At 38.0% G+C, this 21,379-nt stretch overlaps 1 protein-coding gene across 1 annotated transcript in view; it reads right to left on the minus strand.

Moving 5' to 3' along the window:
- Positions 1-21,379, minus strand: part of LOC136839129 (uncharacterized) — a 239,315-nt gene that overhangs the window by 5,624 nt on the left and 212,312 nt on the right. Inside the window, exons 4-5 of the mRNA XM_067104798.1 lie at positions 7,294-10,063; positions 5,455-5,589 (exon numbers count right to left, since the gene is read on the minus strand). Coding sequence (XP_066960899.1) covers positions 5,455-5,589; positions 7,294-10,063 — 2,905 coding nt within the window. The remainder of the gene's footprint in view (positions 1-5,454; positions 5,590-7,293; positions 10,064-21,379) is intronic.

The raw sequence follows: 21,379 nt of genomic DNA on the forward strand, positions 1-21,379 counted from the left end.
CATCTTTTTGAAGTTCGGACGGAATCGTCGACGTCGTCGTCCTCCCAGCTTCCACATCGTCTCTTCATAAACGAGGCTTTGCCAAGCTCCTCCCTCCGTCCCTCCCTCCCTTCTTCCTGTCCCCTGGTGGAACTTGGGTACAGGTATTTTCATCATCATCTCTCGTTGACGAGGGTTCCGGAATTAGAATTTGATGAAGAACCCAACTCGAGTTTTCAGCGGGCGATTTTGCATACACAGTTTGCCACCTCTTAATTACCGTGTGTAATCCTCAGATATTCCCTTGGCGGCACAAATTCTTTGCTTTTCCTTATGCGTAGTTAAGTTTAGTTGATGTTTGAATATTACAAAGTTTACTTAAAACAAATTTTTCGCTTTAATATTTAATAGAATTAAGTTTAGTTGCTGTATGAATAAATGTTACCTCGTGGAGGTAATATTTAATAATGAGAGATTGTAAAATATTCCGATGCAAAAAGTATTCAAAAATAATTTTTTTGCTTTAATATTTGTTAGGCTCAGTTAAGTTTAGTTGACGTGTAAATAATATTACCTAGTGGAGGTAATATTTAGCATTCCCATGGCTCGATAAATTCGTTGCTTTTCCTTGGATTATATTGGTTTTGATATTGGACGTAATATTTTATTACTGAACTGTTACTGTATATATAAAACACATACACTCCTTATATATCCCCCATCGTCACCCTCATCAACTAACTGCCTAAGTCATTTTTCATTGATTTTTGGATTTTGCCTAAATCAAATCTTTGCTAATATGATGGTGCACCTACTGGTATACTTTTTTGTTTGTAAAAGCCAGATGACAAATAACGTAAGTGGAAAAATTTCCCAAAAGTTAGCTTTCTGCCAATAAAAAAGACATAGTGACTTAGGCATTATTATAACTAACCCCTAAGTCATGATTGTGACCTGGGCAAAAAAAAAAATAATACTGCCCCAAATCTATATTCTAAAGAATCCTTATCAAAAATCATTTTCTTTTATTGAATATTTTAAACATTTTCTATGATGAATCAGCTGTGCTCAGCTCTTCATTGTAAACAAGGACACGTGGTTTTTCTTAGGCCGTGGTTCAACCAGGTGAAGTGTTTTCCACATCTAAAACATTAAAACTAGGCAATGTGCTGTGTAAGCACAGTTGAATTCTTTGAGTAAAGAGCTTAGTGAAAAAAGAATGAATGAAGTAGGATGGAAACAGATACCCCTTCTAGGTACAGGCTAAGGAGGGTAAAACAGAACAGTCATCCTCGTCAACTGACAGCCAATCAGGAGCCAGTGATATCATGCCAAAGTGGCCCCAAGAGTGGAAAGTGTGCTAAAGTGAGTGATTTAGATAATAAATTCCTAAAACAGATTGGTTAAATGGACTGCCCACTGTAGAATCACATTATTGCAGGAACTCACCAACATATAGGGACAAAAAGTTCTTGTAAACCCACCACTATTGCAAACCTTCATCTTAAGCTACAAAATGGAGGCTGACAAGAAAGGAGTAAGAGCTGTTCAACTCAGAGGACTTAGGAATAGATTCAAATGAGGAAAAGTTTTCTGTCTTCATCCGCCCGAAAAGATCAATGCGACGTTTGTTATTCATTCAAACATGGCAACATTTCTAAAGAATGAAATATACTACAGACAAACATATTAAGCTTTCAACAATGAAACCAGGAAGGAGAAAGCAGAAGATAAGGAAAGTGCCAGTGCCAGTAAGTCTGTTTGGACTATGGATCTACAATCTGTACCATCTTGTGCTCGTTAAGACAATGGCAAAATACCATGTACTATAAGACAAAGCTACAGGTGCATAACTTTACACTGTATGATCTTGCTTCCAAGAAAGGTTACTGTTACCTCTGAATATGAAACAGAAAAGGTGACTTGAGAAGTTCAGAAGTTTTTGCATGTCTGCAATACATCTTCATTTTGAGAAGGCACTTGGTTTTCAACCCAAATTTACAAAGAAGTTGTAATTTGGAGCGATGGATCAAACCAACAATAGAACAGAAGGACATTGCCATTGCCAACGCTTATTCTGCCCCCGCTTTGAAGTATGACATCAACATCATTCAAAAGTCCTCGTTGCTAGGTCACAAACAGATGGAATGTGACTCCATGCATAGCACCATTGAACGAAAGATTGTTTTTGATGTCTTTACTGAGCGTGACTATGCAATTCTATCCAGTGTACTAGGATCAAAACCATCACCAAACATTGTCAAACAAATGAAACACCAAGACTTCATGAAGATGGATAGAGCATACTTCACACAGCATCAGACCTGGGAAAAGACAGGAGACCCAGTAGTTCATGATCTGCATGGGTTGAAGTATAAAAGCGATGGAAAAGTACAGTACAAGTTGTCATTCAACTCTCAATCCACCTGGGAAGACTTGCCACATAGAGTTCAAAACACTGAAATTAAGTGGATCCCACTGTTCCCCTCAAGGCTCCCTATTAAAAGAGGAAATTTAATGACTTACAGTCCATGAAAACAGTAATGCCAGAAGACTGCTACAACTTTGATTCTTTGCCTCATGAGTAATGAAATTAAACTACTGCACAGTAGGAACCTACACTTTATTTGGAGTATTTATCTCAGTTTTTTTTTTTCTATAGAAGATCTTTCTTTATTTCCAGAAATTATAAATAAAGTTTTCAGGATGTACAAGTATTTTATATATTATTACTATTTTTTGAGCAATTGTATGTTTTATAATTTTGCCTAAGTCATGGTTGATGTTTGAATATTGTAATTTACTAAAATAAATTTTTCTTTGTTTTATTTCTATATCTAACGTTTTTGCTGTAGGAATAAATGGTCTATGAGTGTTTCTATCTTTCTATCGAGAGCTGTGTAAAAACAAATGACAATAATAAAAAAGTAAAAAAGTGAATTTTTTTATTAATTTCCCAAAAAGTTTAGAAAAAATTAACTTAGGCAGTTAGTTTATTTAGCATTCCCATGGCTGAATAATTTATATATATTTTCCTTGGATGATATTATTTTGATATTGGATATATTTTATATATATATATATGTATATATAAATACACATACATATATATATATATATATATATATATTATATATATATGCATAAATATATATTTATATATATAAATATATATTTATATATATACATATATATATATATATATATATATATATATATATATATATATATATATATATATATATATATATATATATATATATATATATATATATATATATATATATATATATATATATATATATATATATATATATATATATATATATATATATATATATACACACACACATCATCATCATCATCTTCACCGCAGCAGATAGAAAAGAACTCTGACAAGAGCCTGAATCTCTCAAAAACCGACCTCTCCCAAACTCCTTTCTATTCATAAGCTGCTTCCCCATTCAACTCCTCATTCCAATATAATAACTATTTTGAGTTTCCGACCCGAACATCAAAAAGAATGGGGGGGAGGGGGTCCATTTTATTCGAATGCATCGAAGTGGCTTCATTTACTGCCGTTCGGAGGTGCCAATAGGTGTTCGAATTCATTTGCATTGATTGCTCTTCGCGGGCGCACTGGAATTTTTATCTGCCTCTGCATTTGTTTAATGCCTGCAAAAGCATAAAGCAAGCAGATGAATATTTGCATGTATTTCTGGTTTTGAATGAGTGGTTGTGTTGTGTGTGTGTGTATGCATGAATGTACAAATATGTAATATATATTATATATATATATATATATATATATATATATATATATATATATATATATATATATATATATATATATATATATATATATATATATATATATATATATATATATATATCAATCATTTCGAACTGTAAATCTATTTGACTTCTAATATTCTTCTAAAAGCCTTTTCGTTGTAGAGCCTCGTTCCCCAAGTACTTGAACGATGCTAGGAAGGATTATTAGAAATTCCACCACGTTTCCAAAATTATTATTACGACACTGGTAGATATATAGGACGTATTATTCGGGCCACTCTTGATTAAAGAGGAACTGAATATCATCATGTGCCTGGTTCTCTCTCTCTCTCTCTCTCTCTCTCTCTCTCTCTCTCTCTCTCTCTAAGGAAATGATCAAACTTTCTCAGTCTCTGTCTCTCTGTCTCTCTCTCTCTCAAAGGAGATTATCAAACACTCTCTCTCTCTCTCTCTCTCTCTCTCTCTCTCTCTCTCTCTCTCTCTCTCTCTCTCTCTCAAAGGAGATTATCAAACTCTCTCTCTCTCTCTTAAATTAGACTATCAAACACTCTCTCCCTCTCTCTCTCTTTAAGGAAGTTATCAAACTCACTCTCTCTCTCTCTCGCTCTCTCAAAAAGAGTGTCAAACTCTCTCTCTCTCTCTCTCTCTCTCTCTCTCTCTCTCTCTTCTCTCTCTCTCACTCTTATCAAACTCTCTCTCTCTCTCTCTCTCTCTCTCTCTCTCTCTCTCTCTCTCAAAAAGGAGATTAATCTCGATATGTCGGACCGTCGAACTCATCTCTCACTGGGCATTATTAGCAAAGACATTCCAATATTTCATCCATCACGGGACTTTCATAATCGACTGGCCATTGAATCTCTCATAGCTTAATAGATATGATTTACTGTCTTCCATTTGAATTAATATCGCAGTTCGTTATTATTATCTCAGCTATTAATGGCCGTTATTAATGCTCGCAGGTAGCTCGGAACTCACTCTCTCCTTTGATTGACTCGATAGGTTTCTAGTGGCTGCTTCGTTTGGATGTACAGTAGATATTGTCGCTGTATTTTATTGTAGTCGCTGTATTGGGCTGTGTTCGTATCTGTTGGTGTTCGTGTTTTGTCCGGCTGTTGGCAGTGTTGGCAATAATGTTGTCAGGTTGTTAATTTGTGATATGTTGCGGTACTGATTTATTTTCATTGAATGTTGTTGTATATTGCTGAAACATTTGGATGACTTGTTCACCACATATGTATATGTATATGTATATGTATATGTATATGTATATGTATATGTATATGTATATGTGTGTGTGTGAATAAATATAAATATGTATATATGTATGTGTATATATACACATTCATATATGCATATGTATGTATGTGTATATATATATACACACATATAAATAATTACAAACGACCGTTTAGTAGTTCGGCCTTCTCTCTATGTCTCTGTCTGTCTGTCCGTCTGTCTGTCTCTTCATATACATATACATATATATATATGTATATATATACATATATGTATATGTATGTGTATATATATATACATATATATATATACATATATGTATATGTATGTGTATATATATATACATATATATACATATATGTATATGAGAGAGAGAGAACTCTTGAACACTCGCTTGCAATCACTTGACGCACGCCACCACCACTCTCCTCCTGAAGGACATACCTCAAGACTGATCCTCGCCCGGATCCAGTCACTGCCATGACGCCTATGCTGCCTCTCCCGCCGGAGGAAGGGTTGTTCTCCACCCTGTTGGAAGGCGTCGACGTGCATTTGTCCGGGATCAGCGCCTGGCTGAACCTGCGGCGTTTGTGGGAGAGAGAGAGAGAGAGAGTTAGTGAAAGAAACGTTTGTTAGAGAGAGAGAGAGAGAGAGAGAGAGAGAGAGAGAGAGAGAGAGAGAGAGAGAGAGAGAGGAGAAACGAGAGTGGGAGAGAAAGAAAGAAACGTTTGTGAGGAGAGAGAGAGAGAGAGAGAAAGAAAGAAACGTTTGTAGGAGAGAGAGAGAGAGAGAGAGAGAGAGAGAGAGAGAGAAACGCTTGTAGGAGAGAGAGAGAGAGAGAGAGAGAGAGAGAGAGAGAGAGAGAGAGAGAGAGAGAGAGGTTTAGTTTTGTTTAAGTGATTATTATTATTATTATTATTATTATTATTATTATTATTATTATTATTATTATTCTCTCCTATTGGGTTCAAGCACATTTTAGCAAATATGATTCAAATATTTTGCATATTTTCTTTTTTGTAAACATTAGATAATCAATTAAGGCTGGCCAATACGCTCATACATTCATTGCAAATTACCACAGTATGTCTATTGGAAATAACTGGAATTATTTTGAAAAGACTTCACTCAATTTCGATTGATATATTAACAAAAGCTTTCCTTATCCTGAATCTGTTTGGCGTTCTTGTCTTTGTGTTCATTTGGGGAGAAACATTTTCCTTCAATACACAAAAGGGTAACGAGACAGGGAACTGAAAGATCTTATCAGACTTGTTCCCAAGGGGAAGAAGCGGAGTAAACGACGGAGAACTGAACACAGATGTAGAGATAAATATAAAACAAAATAGAAAAATTATAAAAGACATAATAATTTCACTAAGAGGGTTATTTTAAGAGAGTGTCGAAGGGGAAAAACATTAGATGTGAATAATGGATTAGTAAAAAAATCTTTTTATTTATTAATCTCGTGCATATCAAATTTTATAAGAAAATGTTCAAAATCTGAATGCTTTTATTTCCTTATTTATTTATCTATATAGGCTATTTATTCACTTATTCAGTGTCAAATATTACCTCCTGTATTTAATGCTATGGATCCTCGTCTTTAGTGATAAGTAATTGCGCCTTAGCTTATGATTTCAGGAAATTAGATTTAAAATTTGAATACTATCTAAGCTTAGTATTGAAAATTGCATGATATTTAGGTTATACAATGAATATTGGTATGCTGTGGTACTTGACTTTTTTTTATTTTATTTATTTTTTTAAAATTCGTCTGTCGTACTCGTATGTTTAGTGCTGAAATGATATTTATAGAGGCCATGTTATTAAATATAGAATTTTCTATCTTTAACAATTAAAGGCCATGAATGCTTAAATAATTAGTAAATTGTATTGGCTATGATACAGTTAAAGGACTGCAGTGTCAGTATTCTGAAAGCAGTTAATTTTCCAGTTGTAATTTCAGATTTAATAACCAGGGAGCATTTTCAGTTCAGTTAAGACACTTCCCTTAAAAGACAAATGAAAATTAATAACAGCAATAATAATAATGTAGTATTCTGATGCTGATTTGGAGAGTATGAATCATTCCTTGAAACACAGTGCACAGTTGAGACTGTCCCATTATTAGAAAAAGGAAAAATAATTAGAATAATTATAATGTACTGTTTAGAGGCTAATCTAGACAATATGAATAATTTCTTGAAGCATAAAAGCCTAATGCTTTGAAAAGGCAGCATATCATGGAAGGCAATAATGATAATTAGAAGCATTACTAACCTGTGTGAATAAATAACGTTGGGTCTCCTGATGGGGAAGTCGAAGGGCCGCTGCAGTGGCTGATGAGGGATAGTCTTCCCGATGTCCATCTGATCTCCCTCTTGTCGACAGACCCTGATGAGGGCCACGATGACCACCGACAGGAGGATGAAAACGACCATACAACCTACGGCTATGTAGATCACCAACTCAACGTCATCAGGTTTCTTGACCAGAGGCTGCATGTCCTGCCCGTCGTCGTCGGCCCTTTTGGTCAGGATCTTCTCCAGGTAGAAGATCTCCTCCGAGATCTCGAGGAGCGTCGTGTTGGCCTCCGCCAGGAGTCTCAGCTTGATCTCCGCCTGCGGGTTCTTGATAGTATCTAGGCTGATGTTCACCATGAAGGTGTTGTCGCAGAAGACGGAAGGGACGTAGACGTCGTTGTAGTCGATGGAGAGCTTGGACGAAAGGGCCGCCTTCAGGAAGATGACGAAGGCGGACATCCTCTGCTTGATGACGGAGCAGTTGCCGTCGAGCACCAAGACGAACCACCTGTAGCAGGCCTGGTGCTCCGGGAGCAGAGGAACCTCGTGCACCGGTTGGAAAACGACGGTGCCGTTGGGTTTGTCCTCCGTCAGTCCTTTGTTTGATAGTCCTCCGTGTCCGTTCCCTTCCTCCTCATCTTCCTCATTTTCTGATCCCACTTCGGAGGACGAGGATGATGATTGAGAATCGAGTATCTCGATGTTGTAGTGGTGGTAGTGATGCTGTCCCCACTTGGTGTCTTTCTCCTGGTGGTTCTCTGTAGAACCGTCAGACGCCCTTGAGGTGTTAACCGCCTTGCCCTTCGCCTCATTCTCCTCGTCCTTTTGCAAGCTGGGTATCATGTGGTGCTGCAGGATTGAAATGGCGAGTAAAAGGTCACTGGCTGCTTCCTCGTCTTTCTTAGACAATTCCATCTCCAGCTTTTCGAGGTTGACCTTCTGCTGCGCCTCGGTGGTCACTTCGTTGACGTTGCCTGTGGTCTCGTTATCGTAGTCCTGTCCAGTGAGACTGGAAGCGTTTGCTACGTCAGAGGTCACTCTTGAAATTCTCTTGTCGCTTTTTTTGTCGCCTTCAGGTTCATTCGTGTACGAAGAGCGTAAACGGTCCACCCTAAATGCTCCAGGCCTATAGTTGTTCTTGGAGCTCATAATAGCACTTTTCAGATTTCCATCTTGCCTTTGTCCTTTAAATTTTATTCCTTTCACCTCTTTCCTCCGTTGTTTTTCCTGCATGGAACCCATAGAACCCTCTTCCCTCAACTGCGCGCCATCGAGCTCGCTCTTCGAATACTCTCCTAGTGATTCCTCCTCACCAGGTGATTGGTTGAAGGGCAGATTTTCAGGATGCTGGTCATCCCAGTTGTCCAGAGGGTAATTTGATTGTGCCCTAAACGCCTTTGTCATGTTGATTCTATCGGTCAGCATTTGGCGGGTGTTTTGAAAATTGCCGTCTTCTTTTCTCGGTGTTACTGACTCTTTCACCGCAGGTTCGATGTCGTAGTTAAAAGGCGGAGGCTCTGGGTAATTCTGTTCGTCCATGTGCTGTTGGTATTGGGGATACCCGCCGCCATCGCTGACGGGGCGCATTCTCTCCTGGTCGAAGAACTCAGACCTGCGTAAAAAATAGACGTTCTTGTCTCTGCCAGAGTAGAGGTTGTTTGACCTCATGTGCACAATCGAAGCTGACCGAATGCCGAGTTGTTTGGCTGAGTCATCAGCTTTTGGTGCGCCTTTCGGTACGCCTGGAATCCTGGAATGTTTCTCCCGTACCCTTGGAATGTCATCATCCTTACCGACCTTTTTCTTCCTCCCTTCTGGTCGACTCGGCTGGTTTATGGAACCCACGGTGGAAGACTGGAGGACATCTTGAACAGGGGTAGGGGGCGGGGGGAAAAGGATTTTTTGTGGGAATGGGTTAGGTGAAGGATAAGGAGGAGGAGGAGGGGGAGGGGGATCCGGCCACAGTGGGACTAACGGAGGAGGCGATGATGGAGGGCGGGGAGGGACAGGATACGGCGGAGGATGGTGGGGTTGCAGGAGAAAAGACTTCTTCGGCAGGGCGCTCTTGGCTGGGTCCTTGTTATGTGACGGAGAGGACAAATGCGTGGAGCTGGACAGCACCCGGGACATTTTCCCGGAGGGGAGGTACTCCTTCATTACGTATGAGGGCATCGCCCTGGTATCGCCCTGGCGGAGGGACGACGCCTTTAGGAGGCGAACTGACGTGGAAGATTGGTAGCGGTAGGGGGTTTGATGCTGGCTAGCACTTTGCAAGGATGCTGCCGAAGGAGGAGACGAGGGAGATGGAGGAAGATGAGGAGGCTGAGAAGGAAGGAACAGAGATGGAGAAGGCGTCGTCGATAGGGCAAGAGATCTCTGACGCTGACGACGACGAAGTGGATCACTGTTGAAACCTCCAGCTGCTGTTGTTGTCGAAGTCGAGTAGAGTTCCTCTTCGGCATCTCCTTGATCTGCATCCTGAAGGGCCCTTCTCCCCCCTCCACCCGGAGTGTCTTGGAGCAATGGAGCAGCAACGGCACCTACGGCAGAAGCAGCAGCGTGGAGTGGAGTGTAAGACTGGTGTAGGAGGGGCTGCTGGGGGGACGTGTGTGAAACGGCCTCCTCCTCCTCCTCTTCTGCCTCTACTCCTCCGGTCGGTCTTGTATTGATTGGATAGAGAGCGGTGAGGGAGGACGAGGAGGAGGAGGAGGAGGCGGAGGCGGAGGCGGAGGCGGAGGAAGGAGCCCCTGAAAGCAAAGGTGTGTCACTGAATTGTTTTCACATGCAGTAGAAAGGACTGATAAAAGAGAAGAGAGAGAGAGAGAGAGAGAGAGAGAGAGAGAGAGAGAGAGAGAGAGAGAGAGAGAGAAAGGTTATAGACCAAAATTATTAAGAACAAAAATGAAAGCAAGAAGACACTCCCACTTTCTTCCTTTAATTCTCTCTTGACACTTGAGAGAGAGAGAGAGAGAGAGAGAGAGAGAGAGAGAGAGAGAGAGAGAGAGAGAGAGAGAGAGAGAGAGACCTTGTCAATTATAAGCTACACATTTCAGTAAAAGCTCTCACTACTGGAGAGAGAGAGAGAGAGAGAGAGAGAGAGAGAGAGAGAGAGAGAGACCCTATGTCAAATATAAGTGTACACATTTCAGTAAAAGCACTCACTATACTAGAGAGAGAGAGAGAGAGAGAGAGAGAGAGAGAGAGAGACCAGGCCTTATGAACTTTACATGGTCTGCATTTAATTCCTTCACAATCTCCATGTCGTAAGACTTCTTAATGTTGTTTGTTTTGAAATTTGAAATTTTTCTTTCAAAATATAAGCCGATCATCCTTTGCAACATTGTTAACCTCTCTTAACCTCTCTCTCTCTCTCTCTCTCTCTCTCTCTCTCTCTCTCTCTCTCTCTCTCTCCAGAAACTGTGTTTGTGTTAAACTGAAATAAGTGGACTTATGTTTGACAAGCAGAAACTTTTCAAATTCTCTCTTTCTCTCTGTCTGTCTGGCTGTCTCTCCGAGTCTCTCTCTCTCTCTCTCTCTCTCTCTCTCTCTCTCTCTCTCTCTCTCTCTTTTCAATTTATGGTTTTCAAAATCATGCATAATTAATATACTAGCAGGGAGACCTGGGTCAACAAATTTGATCAACAAAATTGATAATTAAATAATCATTATTTTTATTAATGTATTCAATAACTACATCCCAAAAACTATTATTAGCTTATCCAAAGTATGACACGGCAACACCGAATTCAAGCAGTTCCTGCCTTCCTTAATTAAAACATCTGATTCAAGCATTTCCTTCCTTCCTGTAATTGAAACACCTGATTTTCTTCCTTCCTTCCTATAATTAAAACACCTGATTTCCTTCTTCCCTTCCTATAATTAAAACACGTGATTCAAGCAATTCATTCCTTCCTATAACTAAAACCTGATTCAAGCAATTCCTTCCTTCCTACAACCAAAACACTATTTTCTTCCTTTCTTCCTATAATTAAGACACCTGATTCAAGAAATGGCTGCCTTCCTACAGTTAAAACACCCCATTTCATTCCTTCCTTCTAATAACTGAAACACCTGATTTCCTTTTTTCCTTCCTATAATTAAAACACCTGATTTCCTTCCTTCCTTCTTATAATTAAAACACCTGATTTACTTCCTTCCTTCCAATAATTGAAACACCTGATTTCCTTCCTTCCTTCCTATAATTAAAACACCTGATTTACTTCTTCCTTCCTACAATTAAAACACCTGATTTACTTCCTTCCTTCCTATAATTAAAATGCCTGATTTCCTTCCTTCCTTCCTATGATTAAAATACCTGATTTCCTTCCTTCCTTCCTATAATTAAAACACCTGATTTACTTCCTTCCTTCCTATAATTAAAACACCAGATTTCCTTCCTTCCTTCCTATAATTAAAACACTTAATTTACTTCCTTCCTTCCTGAAATTAAAACACTTCATGTCCTTCGTTCCTTCCTATAATTAAAACCCCTGGTTCAAGCAATTCACCTTTTCCTTTGCTCCTGTAATTAAAACACCCGATTTCCTTCCCCTATAATTAAAACCATGATTCAAGCAATTCCTTTCTTCTAATAATTGAAACACCTGATTTCCTTTCTTCCTTCCTATAATTAAAACTCCTGATTCAAGCAATTCCTTCCTTCTAATAATCAAAACACCTGATTTGTTTCCTTCCTATAATTAAAACACCTGATTCAAGCAATTCCTTTCTTCCTAAAATTAATGCACCTGATTGCCTTCATTCCTACCAATAAATAGAACACCTGATTTCCTTCCATCCTTCCTATAATTAAAATACCTGGTTCAAGCAATTCCTTCCTTCCTATAATCGAAAAACCAGATTTCCTTCCTTCCTGCCTTCCTATAATTAAAGCACCTGATTTCCTTCCTTTCTTCCTATAATTAAAACACCTGATTCAAGCAATTCATTCCTTCCCATAATTTTCTTCCTTCCTTCCTATAATTAAAGCACCTGATTTCCTTCCTTCCTTCCTATAATTAAAACACCTGATTCAAGCAATTCATTCCTTCCCATTATTTTCTTCCTTCTTATAATTAAGACACATGATTCAATCAATGCCTTCCTTCTAATAATTGAAACACCTGATTTCCTTCTTTCCTTCCAATAATTAGAACACCTGTTTTCCTTCCTCCTTTCCCATAATTAAAACCCCTGATTCAAGCAATTCCTTCCTTCCCATAATTGAAACACCTGATTTCCTTCCTTCTTATAATTAAAACACCTGATTTTCTTCCTTTCTTCTTGTAACTAAAATACTTGATTTCCTTCCTTCCTTCCTTCCTTCCTATAATTAAAACCCCTGATTTAAGCAATTCCTTCCTTCATATAACTGAAACACCTGCTTTCCTTCCTTCCTTATAATTAAAACACCTGATTTTCTTCCTTTCTTCCTATAAATAAAACACCCGATTTCCTTCCTTCTTATAATTAAAACACCTGATTTCCTTCCTTCCTTCCTCTAATGAAAACACCTGCTTTCCCGCCTTTTTTAATCAAAGCCAGGGAAGAAAAATCCAATCGGAAAGACAATATCGAAATCACGCGATATCCCGGTGAATTTTTCATGCATTGCCAATATAAAGAAAGCGCCCGTGAAACGGCCCCGAAGGATTTTTGGAAATTGAGTTTTGGGGAAAAGGAGGGCAAATATCCAGTGGAAATAGAAGTACATTAAGCCGGACCGAATGCAAATATGGACCGCCAAAGTGAGCCCTCCCTTCTCCAACTTTGTTGGGGAGTCAATATGGTTGGGAAAGTGCGACTTGTTATGCTGGATCTCTTTTTATTTATTTATTTTTTATGATAATGCGTGTGTTGGTGGCGACAAATACTTTGTAAGTCGTTGTGGATCTTATTTACAGATGTATGGATTTGAAATTTTGTAATTTAAAAGGTTTCATTATGAAGTGTTTTTATGCCAAAATTGCCATAATTTTTCGTGGAAAAACGAAATCGCGTTTTTTGTTTTTATTTTTATGATAATGTATTGATGACGACATAAACTTCTGTACGACATTGTAGATGGCATTAATAGTGGACCACCAAAAAGCGTATTGTTAGTTTTTTTTATGATGGGTGCGTTGTTGATTGCAAAAATTTTCTAAGTCACTGTAGATCTTATCTACTGACATATGAATCCTTCAACTAAATATTTAATTATGAAATGATTTTATAAGCCAAAATGTCGGCATTATTTGTGGAAAAACGAAGTGTTTTTGTTTTTTGTTGTTTTTTCATGACAATATATGTATTTGTGACTACAAAAACTTTGCAAGTCATTGTAGACCTTATTTACAGATATTATTCTTTTAACTTTAAAGCTTTCATTATGAATTGAAATTTTATATGCCAAAATTAGTCGGAATTCATCGTGCAAAAACAACAGGAAAAACACATAACGAAAATACTGAATTTTCAAAATCATTTTGATCAGTCCTCCTGCCTCTCTTGCCCCCTCCCAGCAAATATATTAAAAGTTATAACTCTTAATTATCATCAATAAAGAAAGGTTAAGAAGTGGTTTAAGCACTGGTAAGGAGAAGAGTGTTTCAACATCTTCAGGCAGTCAAGCAAAGTCAGTCTGTAAAAAATGAAAAATTATTAATGCATGTGGCTGCATTATTTTTAAGTAATTATAACATGGTAGGTGACAAGATCGGGACGATTAGGCCGTATTATTTTCGGCCGTGAACCTGTTAGGCCGTCACAACTTTAGGCCATGTGAAGTTTATGCCGTAAGACATGGCGGAAGCCCCTTGGGACTCCGTGTTTAGTACTAGCCCCTCGGGGATCAAAGTATTACTGTATAGACACCCTTTTCGGCCGTTTGCCAGTTTGGATGTTACGGCCTAAATGACTAGGACCGGTAGGTGACAAGGTAGCTATAGATGTTGACAACAATATCAGTTAAATATTTGCATAAGTGCGATTCGAGTGAGAGGTCTATAGCAAACGATTTCAAATCCACTGTAGAATTCTCCGACCCCACAAATTATTAGCTTGCATTAGCTAGTCTTGTAGTGAATGCATCGTTTTCTATGCAGTTGTGGTGACCAGCTGACCGCAAGTAATTAGATGCTGCATTTTAGCTCGGAAAGTAATGAGAAATGTTTATAGATACAAAATTCAAACGTTTTCAAAAGGTATTTTGGAATTAAATTAAATTAGATGTATTTAACAGAAACAAGTGTTAAGAGATTGCTATTTGAATTAAGATAGAAAGTGGACTTTACTTTGTATAGAAAATGGGAAGGTTATCGTAAGAAACTACTGTACACGTTCTCTATGTCTCTCGCTTTATCCCAAACCCTTCCCATTAATTCGTCTTTCCTCAAGCTCTCTCTCTCTCTCTCTCTCTCTCTCTCTCTCTTTTATTCTAAACCACTTCAATCCTCCTTCCTTTCCTCCTGTTTTGCAGTACCTTCCGCTTGTTTATTTATTTATTTATTTTTCTCACACAGCAGCAGCATCTGAGTCTCTCTCTCTCTCTCTCTCTCTCTCTCTCTCTCTCTCTCTCTCTCTCTCTCTCTCTCTCATATCGGCTTTTCTTTTCCACTGGCTGTAAGGGTTCATGAGACTATCGAGGCCGCAAATATTATTTTGTATGATGAGGATGATCTCGGCGTTCTGTTCGGCTTAGGAGTATATTTATGTATATTCACGTACGTACACACACACACACACACATATATATATATATATATATGTATATATATAAATATATAATATATATATATATATATATATATATATATATATATATATATATATATATATATATATATATATATATATATATATATATATATATATATATATATATATATATATATATATATATATATATATATATATATATATATATATATATATATATATATATATATATATATATATATATATATATATATATATATATATATATATATATAATATGAAAGGCTGGAGCTTCATCAACATAAAAACACTATTTGCGGCCTAGATAGTCTCAAGAACCCATGTGAATCGCACTGTAAAAAGGGAATGATCTTTCGCCCACCAGGGGGGAAAAGAAAAGCGGAGAGAGAGAGAGAGAGAGAGAGAGAGAGAGAGAGAGAGAGAGAGAGAGAGAGAGAGAGAGAGAGAGAGAGACTCAGATGCTGCTTTGGGAGAAAAATAAATAAATATACAAGCGGAAGGAACTGAGGGTGGAGGTTGGTGCGCAGGATGAGTGGAAAAGAATGCAAAAGCAGGAGGAGGAGGAGGAGGAGGAGGAGGAGGAGGAGGAGGAGGAGGAGGAGGAGGAGGAGGAGGAGGAGGAGGAGGAGGAGGAGGAGGAGGAGGAGGAGGGGAGGAGGGGTAGGAGGAGGAATAGGATTAGGAGGAGAAAATATATATATACACATATTCCATATATATATGTATATACATATATGTATATATTTTATTATATATATATATATATATATATATATATATATATATAAATATATATATATATATATACATACACATACATATACACACATATATATATATATATATATATATATATATATATATATATATATATATATATATATATATATATATATATATATATATATATACATATATATATATACATTATATATATAAAATATATGTGATAGTTTGTCATCTCTCTCTACACAGTATATGAAACCCTACAGTATACCTGCAAACATTCCCATGAACCTCATCACCCGAACTTCTATAAATACGTCCGGATACCCTCCCTTGATATCTATATCATTTCGTGTATAATCTGGGGATGGATACTTCAATTTAAAAAAAGAGCGTTCGGTGGTAAAGTGGGTGTTTGGTCTTATTGTTTTTCAACGTTGCTGTCTATTTTCCAGCCGCCGAAAGCTGCTGAAACCCAGGATTTGACAGAGGATTGTGATAGGCTGTTTTACTTGTCTGTTTCTGCTATTTTTTTTTACAAATGATTGTCCATGGAAAGGTGGGGAGGGGAGATGGGAGGGGGAGGGTTGGTTTTTTGTCTGTTTTTGCTCTTTTTGTACAAATGATTGTCCGTGGAAAGGGGGAGGGGAGATGGGAGGGGGAGGGTTGGTTTTTGTCTGTTTTTGCTCTTTCTGTACAAATGATTGTCCATTGAAAGGGGGGAAGGGGGTTTTTGTCTGAACAAATGATTGTCCATTGAAAGGGGGAAGGGGAGAAGGGAGGGGGAGGGTTGGCTTTTTGTCTGTTTTTGGTCTTTTTTGTACGTACAAATGATTGTCCAGGGAAAGGTGGGAGGGGAAAGGGAGGGGAGGGTGTTTTTTTTTGTTTTTGCTCTTTTTGTACAAAAGATTGTCCTGGGAAAGGAAAGGGGGGGGTGTGGGTGGAGAGGGTGAGAAGGGAGTGGGAATGAACCATCCCAAATGGCATGGTATTTGTATCCGAAAAAATGTTTTTCATTGTCCGGCTCCCCCCATCTCCGCGGCCCATCCCCAGCCCCCGCCTCTTCTCCATTAGGGCGTTAACATTTTACCTGTTAGGGTAAAGTGAACTCTGATATTGGGTTCAATATACTGACTTTAATTAATTTGTTTATTTTTTCTCTCATTTAATTGTTTAAGTTGATTGCTATAATGTTAGCGATATTAAGAGAGGTTTACTACAGCAATATACTGATTTTTATTTATTTATTTATTTTGCCTCATTTAACACTTTAGGTTGACTGGTAGCCTATTATGCTTTAGTGATATTACAAAAAGTTAAGTATATCTTAGTTTAACCAGACCACTGAGCTGATTAACAACTCTCCTAGAGAGGGCTGGCCCGAAGGATTAGATTTATTTTACGTGGCTAAGAACCAATTGGTTACCTAGCAACGGGACCTACAGCTTATTGTGGAATCCGAACCACATTATAACGAGAAGTGAATTTCTATCACCAGAAATAAATTCCTCTAATTCTTCATTGGCCAGTCGGAGAATCGAACCCGGGACCAGCAGAGCGCTAGCTGAGAACGATACCCACCCATCCAATGAGAAACTAGTGATAATACAAGAAATTTACTGTAACAATATACTGATTTTTATTTTCATTTTCTTATCCCGACATTTTTAGTTGATTGTAAGAGTGACAGCGGCACAGTCAGCCGTCTGACTGATAAAGATAAATTGGTGTACGAGATATACTACAATTTCGCTGACATTTTAGTTTTCTGTAAAAGAAAACTATTGTGCCGGCTTTGTCTGTCCGTCCGCACTTTTTTCTGTCCGCACCTTTTATGTCCGCCCTTAGACTACTGAGGCTGGAGGGCTGCAAATTGGTATGTTGATCAACCAATCCCCAACCATCAAACATACCAAATTGCATCCCTCTAGCCTCCTCAGTAGTTTTTATTTAATTTAATGTTAAAGTTAGCCATAATCGTGCGTCTGGCAACGATATAGGACAGGCTACCACCTGGCCGTAGTTAAAGTTTCATGGGCCGCGGCTCATACAGCATTATACCGAAACCACCAAAATTTAGCTCTATTTTCGGTGGCCTTGATTATACACTGTACAGAAAACTCGACTGCGCCGAGGAAACTTCGGCGCAGTTTTTACTTGTCTGATAATGGGATTGGTGGTGCATGCGAATGTCTGGTAAAATTTTAGTTTAATTTTCTTTTAGCAGGCAATTTAAAAGCATGCAATTTCATCTCTTCATTAAAATGATTGTCCAGGTGGAGTGCTTCGTTATGATTGAAAACCACCATTGATTTAGTTTATTTTCAGGTTTATTGGTTCAAATAAATAATGAAAAAAGGATGACAGTTAGTCATTCATGTTAGATATTGTTTAGGAGAAATTTTCAAAATTTGTGATAGTTAAACGGTTCGGTCTAAGCCCTAAACAAAAGGTCCATTGCAGTATTATTCCTCTTACTATAATTCCGTTCATATTCTCTTTCTTTCATGATAATTACCACCATCTCCTGACAATTGTTTCGACATTAGTTTCAGCGCTAAATGATCTTACAGGTCCCAGCGCTTGGCCTTCGGCCTAAATTTTATATTCAAATTCCAAAATTGTCTTTGGTGACTGAATATTTGTCTTACGGGAATTTAGAGAATTTCCCCCGATTTAAATATTCCTTTCACCTTTCTTATCTTCAAGAAATTACCCTACAAGCATATTTTACCAAATGCCTAAAATTAAATTTTACATTCCAGTTCCAAAATTTGTCTTTAGTGACTGAATATTTGTCTTTTGGGAATTTAAAGGATTTCCCCTGGTTTAGATATTCCTTTCACCTTTCTTGGTTTCTAAAATACATTTAGCCGCCTTCATATGCCTACAGGCATTTGTTACCAAAGGCATATGGTTCAACTTTTTTGAGAGAGAGAAAAAAAAGACAATTTTCTGACATCCCAATCCATTTCCAGTTACCTGCCTCTCTCTCTCTCTCTCTCTCTCTCTCTCTCTCTCTCTCTCTCTCTCTCTCTCTCTCTCTCTCTCTCAATCCCTGGAATAAAAGAACCACACAGTTAACGACGATGATAGAAGAGGGTTAAAAAAAAAAAAAGCGTATTTGCAAACTGAGCGTGTGTGGGTTCGGGACTGACTTTCGATAACTTTTGGCTTAACTTTCTCGCGGCCTAATTGGGCAGAGGGAGAGAGAGAGAGAGAGAGAGAGAGAGAGAGAGAGAGAGAGAGAGAGAGAGAGAGAGAAGGATATACGCAAAATCTCAATAGCTTTGTAAACCTCACAGGATGGTGTAACTTAAAGATAATGGTCTATGTGGCGTTAACAAGTTATCCTTCCGTGATCTATCAACACATTTTTATAACTTGCCTGAGAGAGAGAGAGAGAGAGAGAGAGAGAGAGAGAGAGAGAGAGAGAGAGAGGAATGAATATAAGCAACATCTCAATACCTTTGTTAACTTCAGAGAATGGTAATCCTTATGTGACTTATCAACACACTTTTATGACTTGCCCGGGGGAGAGAGAGAGAGAGAGAGAGAGAGAGAGAGAGAGAGAGAGAATAGAGAATTAGCAACATCTCAATACCTTTGTTAACTTCAGAGAATGGTAATCCTTATGTGACTTATCAACACACTTTTATGACTTGCCTGGGAGAGAGAGAGAGAGAGAGAGAGAGAGAGAGAGAGAGAGAGAGAGAGAGAGAGAGAGAGAGAGAATATAAGCAACATCTCAATACCTTTGTTAACTTCAGAGAATGGTAATCCTTATGTGACTTATCAACACACTTTTATGACTTGCCCGGGGGAGAGAGAGAGAGAGAGAGAGAGAGAGAGAGAGAGAGAGAGAGAGAGAGAGAGAGAATATAAGCAACATCTCAATACCTTTGTTAACTTCAGAGAATGGTAATCCTTATGTGACTTATCAACACACTTTTATGACTTGCCCGGGGAGGGAGAGAGAGAGAGAGAGAGAGAGAGAGAGAGAGAGCTCAATAGCTTTGTAAACTTCAAGATATGATTTAACTGAAATAAAAGGTCTATGTGGCATTAGTAAGTTATCTTGCCGCGATCTGTTAACACTCCTGTGTAACTGGTCTGGGATGAAGTTATAATTATTATTAGTTTTCTGAAAAGAAAACTATTGTGCCGGCTTTGTATGTCCGTCCTCATTTTTTTCTTTCCGCACTTTTTCTGTCCGGCCTCAGATCCTAAAAACTACTGAGGCTAGAGGGTTGCAAATTGGTATGTTGATCAACCACCCTCCAATCATCAACATAACAAATTGCAGCCCTCTAGCCTCAGTAGTTTTTATTTTCTTCAAGGTTAAAGTTAGCCATAATCGTGCTTTTGGCAACGATATAGGATAGGCCACCACCTGGCCGTGGTTAAATTTTCATGGGCCGCGGCTCTTACATCATTGTACCGAGACCACCGGAAGATAGAGCTATTTTCTGTGGTCTTGATTATATACTGTAGCGCCGAATAAACTTCGGCGCATTTTTAACTAGCTTTTTTTTTTTGAGAGCCAAACAGCAAGAAAAATAATTTTGCTTTTCGCTCGTTTAGACATTTGTGGAGCAAAAGAGGGTTTTAGCATTCCTTTGAATAGTTATGAAATGTTTTGTGTTGAGTTCACTGAGAACAAATAAAAAATGCACCGAAGTTTCTTGGGTGCAATCTAGTATTCTGTACAGCCTCTACAGCGTATAATCAAGACCACCGAAAATAGATCTATCTTTCGGTGGTCTCGGTATAACGCTGTATGAGCCGCGGCCCACGAAATTTTAACCACGGCCCGTTAGCGTCCTAGTCTATATCGTTGCCAGAGGCACGATTATGGCTAACTTTAACCTTAAATAAAATAAAAACAACTGAGGCTAGAGGGCTGCAATTTGGTATGTTCGATGATTGGAGGGTTGATTATCAACATACCGATTTGCAGCCCTCTAGACTCAGTAGTTTTTAAGATCTGAGGGCGGACGGAAAAAGTGGGGACAGAAAAGGTGCGGACAGATAAACTGCGGACGGACAGACAAAGCCGGCACAATAGTTTTCCTTTACAGAAAACTAAAAATGAAAACAAAAGACAGGTCGAATATAAACGTCTAGAAAAGAATTGATGGTGAGACCGTGTCTCTTTTTTTATGATGGATATAACCGTAGTTAGAGTACATCAAACAATGCTCTCTATATTGATGTTAAAAGTAACTGTCTTTGAAGGAAGGTGCTTTGAAGGGAATTTATTTTCTGTGCAATTTGTAAATTTTTCTTTATGTAATTGGCTTGAGGTTTTTGGGGGGTTTCAATTTTAAAAATATAATTTTCTCATGGATTTGTATACATTGGGTTTTACTTCCTCAGATTATACTTATAGAACTTCATACGTTATTATGTCTTTCCAATTGCGCTCTCTCTCTCTCTCTCTCTCTCTCTCTCTCTCTCTCTCTCTCTCTCTCTCTCTCTCAGGTGTTTTGAGCTATTTTTATAGAAGTGTATTCTAATATATATATATATATATATATATATATATATATATATATATATATATATATATATATATATATATATATATATATATATATATATATATATATATATAT

Source organism: Macrobrachium rosenbergii, chromosome 6 (genome assembly GCF_040412425.1).
Source record: "Macrobrachium rosenbergii isolate ZJJX-2024 chromosome 6, ASM4041242v1, whole genome shotgun sequence".
NCBI classification, from domain to species: Eukaryota; Metazoa; Arthropoda; class Malacostraca; order Decapoda; family Palaemonidae; genus Macrobrachium; species Macrobrachium rosenbergii.